The sequence below is a fragment of the Mandrillus leucophaeus genome, unplaced genomic scaffold, assembly GCF_000951045.1.
Source record: "Mandrillus leucophaeus isolate KB7577 unplaced genomic scaffold, Mleu.le_1.0 Scaffold1, whole genome shotgun sequence".
Classification (NCBI taxonomy): Eukaryota; Metazoa; Chordata; class Mammalia; order Primates; family Cercopithecidae; genus Mandrillus; species Mandrillus leucophaeus.
Genome location: NW_012098097.1, coordinates 14,704,868 through 14,712,868, shown reverse-complemented (window position 1 = coordinate 14,712,868; position 8,001 = coordinate 14,704,868). Strand labels below are relative to the sequence as shown.

General features: G+C 56.0%; 1 protein-coding gene across 1 annotated transcript in view; it reads right to left on the bottom strand.

Moving 5' to 3' along the window:
* RPTOR (regulatory associated protein of MTOR, complex 1) overlaps positions 1-8,001 on the bottom strand; it is a 448,104-nt gene that overhangs the window by 57,225 nt on the left and 382,878 nt on the right. Inside the window, exon 21 of the mRNA XM_011967646.1 lies at positions 1,034-1,152. Coding sequence (XP_011823036.1) covers positions 1,034-1,152 — 119 coding nt within the window. The remainder of the gene's footprint in view (positions 1-1,033; positions 1,153-8,001) is intronic.

The window sequence follows — 8,001 nt, the reverse complement described above, 5'->3', positions numbered from 1 at the left end:
ACAAAAGGGACTGAGAAGAGTTTACAGTCTCCAAAGAGAAAGGACTAAAATCAATGACCTCTGCTTCTACCTTAAGAAACTAGGATGAGAAGAGCAAATTAAACTCAAAGTAAGCAGAAGAAAGCAAGCTTTACTGATGAAAGCATCAATCAATAAAATGGAAAACGGTCAAACAACAGAGAAAAACCAATGAAACCAAAAGCTGATTCTTTGAAAAGTTCCCTTTAGCTAGAATGGCCATGAATAAGAAACCATTAGCTAGAAGGGTTTTGAATGAGTCAAAAATCACTGCTGTCAGAAACGGAAGAAAAGTCTAGGTGTCGTGGCTCATGCCTGTAATCCCAGCACTTCAGGAGGCCAAGGCAGGAGGATCACTTGAACTGAGGAGTTAGAGACCAGCTTGGGCAACACATTGAGACCCTGTCTCTAAAAAAAATTTAAAAATTAGCTGGGTGTGGTGGTGTGCACCTGTAGTCCCAGCTACTTCCAAAGCTGAGGTGGGAGGATTGCTTGAGCCCAGGAGTTGGAGGCTACCGTGAGCCGTGATCAGGTCATTGCATTCTAGTCTGGACAGAGTGAGACTCTGTCTTAAAAAAAAAAACAGGAGCGGTGGCTCACGCTTGTAATCCCAACACTTTGGGAGGCTGAGGCAGGAGGATCCCTTGAACCCAGGAGTTCAAGGCCAGCCTGAGCAACATAGGCAGACCCTATCTCTTATAAATAATTAAGAAAGAAAAAAAAATGGAAGAAGGGCCAGCACTGTAGCTCACCCAGACATCAGAGGATCCTGAAAAATAATGGCAGTCCTCGGTCCTCCCCTAATTGCCTTGACAGGGGTCAGTAAATCTGGCGCCCTGCCCACACGGGAGCGGCGCAGACAGTGTTCAGGGTGTACTGTACATCTCCAGATTCAAGATGTTTGCTGAAGCTCGCTTTGTTTATTTTCTAAACCATGGTGTGGACCCGGGCACGCCTGGGGTTCCTCGCGTGCACTCATAACCGAGAATCAGCAGCGGGAGCGCCCGGCACGTACCTTATAGGCGATGCTGTTGAGCACTTTCATGGCCACGTCTGAGACCTCTGGATAGGGGTCAGCAGCCAGGTGCAGCAGGACTCTCCAAATCTGAGTGTAAACGCTATTAAAAGAAACTCCTAAGAGAGAAATGGGAGAGGTTTTAGTAGACAGTAGCTGCCAATGAGGCTCCTAAGGCAGCTGCATTTTCTGAAACCCTAACCCTGGTATCGGAAGCATTGCTTTAAAGAATGGAGGTTACAGGAAGCCCCCATGTTGTTATTCTGGCAATAGGTCCTGAGAGTCAAGAATCCTAGCTGATCACGAGGCTTGATCACATGGATTCATCTTCTGAGGCTGAATCTTTCTAAAAGGAAAACTGCATTGGAAAGGGTGTAACTTTCCTTGAAATGCCTCAGCAGATCGGAGGGCACGACCACACCCCTGGAGGAGCGCGTCTGATGTCACGTCCTAGATTTTCAGGAGCCTCCTCGGCCCACGGGTAGTGGTGCATGTGGCCTGGACGTCTACACTGCACCAAGTTCAGCACGTGCTGCTGTGCACTGTGACCCAGAGAACGCTTCCCGCCCACCTCCGTGCTGGCCCTGCCCACCTCCGCGCGCCTCCTGCCCACCTCCACGCGCTGGCCCTGTCCACCTCCACGCGCCTCCTTCCCACCTCCGCGCTGGCCCTGCTCTGAGATGCTGGGACTATACGAAAGGTTGATGTGCTGTGACTTCTGTCCCTAAGCCTCTCTCGACTCACCCGACACTTGATACGTGGTCCTGTGTTGTTCGCTCGGATACAAATACAGACAAGGCAGGACCCAGCAGGGACTCAGACTCGTTCATAAATAACAACAGTGAGTGGTGGGCACGGAGGGAAGCGCTGAGGCTTTGTCGGTGCGGCTGCTCGGTCCTATTTAATTCCCCAGCAATCCTACAGGCGGGTATCACCCCCAGCATCACCGAGGAAGGTGAGGCCCAGAGGATGAAGGATGTGAACGCGCACCCATCTGACCTTTGAGCCATGCCACATCCACAACACCGCGCAGCCTCAGAGAGACGCAGGAAGGAGCAAGAGTGACTCCTCCTGTTGGCAGTGGGCTAGGAGGTGAAGGGCGGGAAGGCCCGGCAGAAGAGGCACGAAGGAGTCGGGCTTTGAGGGGAAGCAGGATCATTCTCTGGGCAAAGGAGGGTTGGAGCGAGGGTGGGTAGCACAAACAAGATCTAAGACATTGAACAATAAAACGCAGAGGTGATGGGGACGTGGAGCCTTGGGGTATACTCGACAGAAGCCTGCAGGAGCAAATCAGAGACTGGGGGGTGGGGGCCGTGAGCACTTGGAAACCAGAAGGGAGGGGCAGGCACTGACTGCTGGGCTTCCGGCGCAGTCAGCATTGCTTGAGGCTAGGGAGGAGGCTGATGGAGCAGGCGTCGCGGAACTGGTGTCCATGCCACACTGGACCCAGAGAGGCGGAGAAGGGAAGCAGCAATCCCGGTAGAGGCAGCAGGTCCAGCAAGGGTTGGGCTGAGGACCAGAGGCACTGAGTGTGGAGGGCAGAGCGGGGCCAGGTGGTGCCTCCCCTGCCTGCGGGCACCAGGAGTGCCAGTTTCCTGCCAGGCTTTGCCCCGGAGGCTGAGGCAGGCAGGGCCCTGCCCTTGGCACTGGGAGTTGAAAAGGGGTCCAGCCACCATAGAACTCCATCTTCTTTCTTTTTGGGGAAGCTGGACAATTTGCTGAGAAGCAAGTGCTTGTTCATTAGAGAGTCAAAGGATTTCGAGTGAGGTGTGATTCCAGGCCACCCGACTGTTGGCGAAAGAGCTTAGGCATCGAAAGCCAGTGGAGGAGCTTGTCTCACTGCATGAACATGCTGCGCACGTGGAGTGGGTTCTGCACAGCCCGGTCAAGTCCACGGAGATGCAGGTGGGGTGCGAAAGTCAATGTGTGCGTGGGTTCTGCAGATGCCTGCGGCCACCTATGGCTTCCGTTCAGCGAGCCCGAGACGGGCTCTCCTTCAGCTCCACGTACGGAGGGCCGGTGTCTGCCCCTGCTGCACGCCCCCACCGTGAGTGCAGAGGTCAGGGAAGCCCCATGCCCGCGGCTCCTGAAGAGGCCACCACGAGGAGTGCGTGCTGCAGTGAGTAAACGTCTCCAGGACTGAGCCGTGTGGAATCAAGAGCTCAGCTGCCATCTAGGAGGTCACACTGTGCCGCTGCGCTGCCCGTGCTGGAGTGAATCATGAGAGGCTGGGACCTCTTCTGGGAGCTGACATGTCTCACCCCACAGGGCAAGTTTACAGCCTTCAACCAAAGGAAGCATTCTTCCCAGGGACACGTCCCCCGCAGGTCTTGCCCATGCACATATGCACCTGGCAGGCGGTCCCTGTGCTTGAGCCTCGCACCCAGGAGGTGGCAGTGGGGACGTCTTGGGAGTCTAGGGCCCAAGCACACCTGGACTTCGGTGCCACAGCGCCACGCAGATGCACCTTCTGCTCTACCGTGGTCCTGCACCACGTGCACTGGGACAGAACCGAAGCCTTCCAGCTCAGATCGCACAGCTCTGCAACAGCCGTGTGGATTCACAAGCAAGTCTCAGAAATGTAAAATCGGTCCAGACTCCGTGGGCACACTCCCTAGACTCTTCTCTATCCCAGCGGATGCCGGCTCCTAGGAACTGCTCCATGCAACACAAGGACATCGGCGATGGCTGTGTCCTCAGTTTTTTTAAAGAGTGGGCGGGTGGGCTAGGAGATGTGGCTTTGAATTTGCCCCCGCAACAGGCCCTGGTGAGGAGGAGATGTGGCCTCACTGGAGAAGTTTGCTTCCACCCGGCTCCATGACACCCTCCACCGTGGGTGACAGCATGGCCCCACAAGATGCCTATTGATGACTGTCCGCCTGAGACCCACTCCCCTTGATTATTCTGGGGTCCTGGGATCCCCACAGCTGAGTAAGGCATCGAAGCAGCTCCCCGCGAGGCTCAGCTGCCAGGTGAAGGGGCTGTGAAGGGCAGCTGGCCTTATATGAGAACGCTCCTCACAAGGCCCGGGGGCAGGGAGCAGGCTACTGCGAAGAGGAGGGCACTGGGCACACCCGGAACCCAGGGCTGGCGTGGCAGGAGGCCCCCTGCTCCCGGCTGCCCTGACGGAGTACAAGGAGGGTGCAGGCTGGTGGCTGCTTGAGCATCACCCAGGATGTGGGAGCCACAGACGTGGGCACCGGGGTCTAGGTCAGGGCTCCACAGGACACTCCAGGAAAGGATCTTGGCACTGTGCGGGGCACTGCCGGGGCAGGGGGATGAGATGGATTAGCTGCTCCTGTCACCTAATTTTTAAAAACAGATTTTTATTACGGTTGGCCCTCTACATCCATGGATTCAACCAACCACAGATCGAAAATATTTGAAAACAAAACAAAAAGTAATACACATTAAAAAAAAACACACACACAGAAAAAAAACAACAACAAAAAAAACAAGAGAGCATAACCACTGCTGACACAGTGTGCTGGATTTGGTATTCTGAGGAATCTGGAGACGATTCAAGCACGGTGGGGGATGTGTGTGGGGGACGCAAAGCTGTCACACCTTTCCTAGCAGGACTGCGCATCGTGGGCCCTGGGTCCTTGGGGTCCTGGAGTCCCCCATGCGTACTGAGGGACGACGCTATTGCTGTTGACCTTCGTGCAGATTTCGACTTATATCAAAGTCAAAATACTGTTTGTGACTCAACAGGGGGAAAAAACATCTAATTTTTGCCAGTCTGTTTGCGACAGTGGATTTTATAACTATGTACTAATAAAAAATACGACGCTGTGATCATGGAACTGCTGTCTTTATTTCACGTCTTGCCTTGGTTTGGCCACAGTCTTCTCTCAGGTTCTGTTATATGAACTGTCCTGTTGTAAAATCTGCCGGTCCCCAAAACAGACCGCAGAGACCTTCCCATCGGATTCGAGTCCACCAGGAAGGAGGTGGGGCTGCCCGGGTCCTGCCCTGCAGGGAGTCAGGGACCGGGGGTGTTGAGCTTAGAAAGGGCCCCTGCTGGCACTCACAGAACTCCCTGTAAGCACAGAGAACCTATTTTCATGTCTAGACTAAAAGTAATAAAAGATCATAACGAATGGTTTTAGAAGTTATTTTTCAGCGCAATGGCCACAGCTTTCCAAATAGCAAACAAGGCAGGGAAATTGACTCAGAGCTCCGGCCAGCTGAATCCCAGCAGCTCCAGGTCTGGCGGATCAGCTCAGAGAAGAGGCTCCTGCAGGCGACAGGTGCCAGGCGACAGCTGCCAGGCGCCACCCCAAGGCTGAGGGGTCGGCAGAGCAGGTTGTGCCCTCCGATGTGCTCACTCAGTCTGTGGTGGCCAAGACCCTCTGCCATCCTGGGGAACTAGTGTCTCAGGCCGAAGGCTTCTGCAGCGGCCCCTTTCTTGTGACCCCTTCTGTCCCTGAGTGCCCAAGGGTAACTCCTGTCCCCTCAGGGGCTGCACCCACGACTCGGTGTGGCTGTTACGAGAATCAAGCTGACCAGCTGCTCTGCCCTCCCCTCCTCCTGGGCCGGCCAGAGCTGTGGGCCCTGCAGCTGCCCACAGGGAAAATGCAGCACCTCCCGGGCCGGGTGAGCGGCGCGTCTGCATCGTCTCCTCAGCATGTTCAATACCCCTACGAGACAAACTTAGTAATGGCCTTTAGTTAAGGACTTTTGCCCAAAAACATAATCCTGAAGCACTGGAAAACTGTTGTTCATTTTCTCACCACTGTCTTCTGACGAGAGTAAATCCGATTTCCGGGTTGTGAAGCCTTCCTTCCGAACCCGCACAGTTCCTTTGGCAACAACCCTGCTTAGCTTTCTTTTGGTTGAGCAAGCACCAGGCTTTTCTTCTGCAAAGGCAGAAACCAGTACCTTCTCTACCCTGAAACCCAGGCCTCGAGGCCTGGCCAGAACTCACTAGTGGGGGTCTCTGGAGCTGCACTCAGGGCTCGTAACGAGCCCTGGAAAAAAGGAAGGAAACTAGCTCTAGGTACTCAAGAAGGTGAGGTGGGAAGATTGCTTGAGCCCAGAAGTTCGAGGCCAGCCTGGGCAACATAGTGAGACCCTGTCTAAGAAACATTAAAAAAATAAATGAAGGGAGAAGCAATTGCTATGGCCTGTCCTGTAAACACCAGTGAAGCAGCAGTGCAACCGGCCAGTGTGTGCAGCTGAGAGGCCTGGGGAGGCCTGGAGTGCAGGGGCCGCCCCTGTTCTGTGGCCTCCCAGGAGCCGGGCAGTGCCCCAGTTTCCAGGCTCGGGTCTCCGGGCTCCTCTGTCCTCCAAGGGCAGTAGTTCTGGCTCCCAGATTCTGAACGAAGTAGAGGGGTCAGGACTGGACACCAGTTCTCCCGCAGAATCTCGTGTTCAGGTGTGGAGAGCACAGGCGGCCTGCGGGGCTCTGGCTCTGCCGCTGGCTGGGGCCCCCAGCTCCTCCTCTGGCTCTGCCGCTGGCCGGGCCCCCAGCTCCTCCTCTGGCTCTGCCGCTGGCCGGGCCCCCAGCTCCTCCTCTGGCTCTGCCGCTGGCCGGGCCCCCAGCTCCTCCTCTGGGTGAGTAGGGCACTTCCCACAGCCGCACCAGGGCCAGCTCCACACTCCGCGGGGCTGCACTCCTTTCTCACCCTCCCCTCCCTTACATTAGTCCATCCTGGATCCATTTCTATGGTAACACATTTTCAAAACTGTAAAAAATGTCACCGTATTTAGCAGAGTCGTGAAAACTGGTCCCGTCTAGCCCAGGCCTCTGATCTGTGTCCCCACCAGCGCTCTCGGGATGAGCCTTTCTGCGGGAAGAGCACTCTCAGGCCACCAGAGCAGAATTAACTCTCGCCTCGTCTCTCAGCACGGGTGTGCCTGGACTCTGGCCGTGACGCAGGGTTTCGGGAGGGAAGGCGGGTGGAGCACATGGCGGCGTGGTCCTCCATGGGACTGCACTCTAGCTGGCAGCCGGGGCTGGATGGACGAGCGTGGGGGTGACGTGGTGTGGGGCCACAATGTCTGGGGGTGAGGAGGGCACCTCAGGCTGGGTCCCAGGACGTGTGGACACAGGCCACAGACCCTCTCTAGCCGTCCTTCTGTCCTGAGCAGCTCCACAGCCCCTCGTGGGCGTCAGGAACACAGATGAGTGCAGAGGGCAAACGCATGAGCTGGGGGCCGGGACAGGTGAGGCCTGTGTCCACATGTCCCTGCGTTAGCAAGAAACAACTTTATAGGACTGTGGTGGTAACAATGGTGACATCATGCTTTGATGTGCTGGGTCAGGCACCTACATGGGGATCCTGGCGGTGGGCCAGGGAACCTCCCAGCAAGACCACCTGGCTCTGAGCTGCACAGACGCAGAGGGGCCGGGCCAGGGGCTGCAGGCGGGTGCAGTGGAACAGCCGCTGCTGAGATGGCGGGCGAGGGGGCTGAAGGAAGGCCTTGAATATCAGGCAACGGTTTGGCCTCTACAGAAAATGCGGTTTTAATGAAGGCTTCACCTGGAGGGTAGTGAGGAGCTGGCATGAGAGAGGGCCTACCCAGTTGTGGTCTGTACAGAGCAAGACCCAGGGCAATGAGGCCTGACGGGATGGGGGCACTGGAAACAGGAGGGATTGATTTAGGGGATTCTTGTGGATGTCAGGTCAGAGGAAGGGCTGAGTGAGAAACAAGCAGGATGGAGACATCAAACAAGATTCTAGAACCTGAGACAGTGCTGAGACCTGGGTTCCCATTTAGTTTCACAAACATTTATCCTGCCCCACCAGGGGCCAGGTACTGCTGGGGGCGGGAACCTGGGCTCCATCAGTGATCGAAGGAAGCCAAGTACCAGCCAAGGGGCTTCACTGCCACAGAGGAGACGGGAAACGCGTGACTGAGGGTGCAACAATGCAAGTGCTCTGGGGAAGGCAGAGCGGGGAGGGCGCAGGCGATGGGGCTTCTGGGGGGCCGGGAAAGATGGGGAGACATGGACGCTCCAG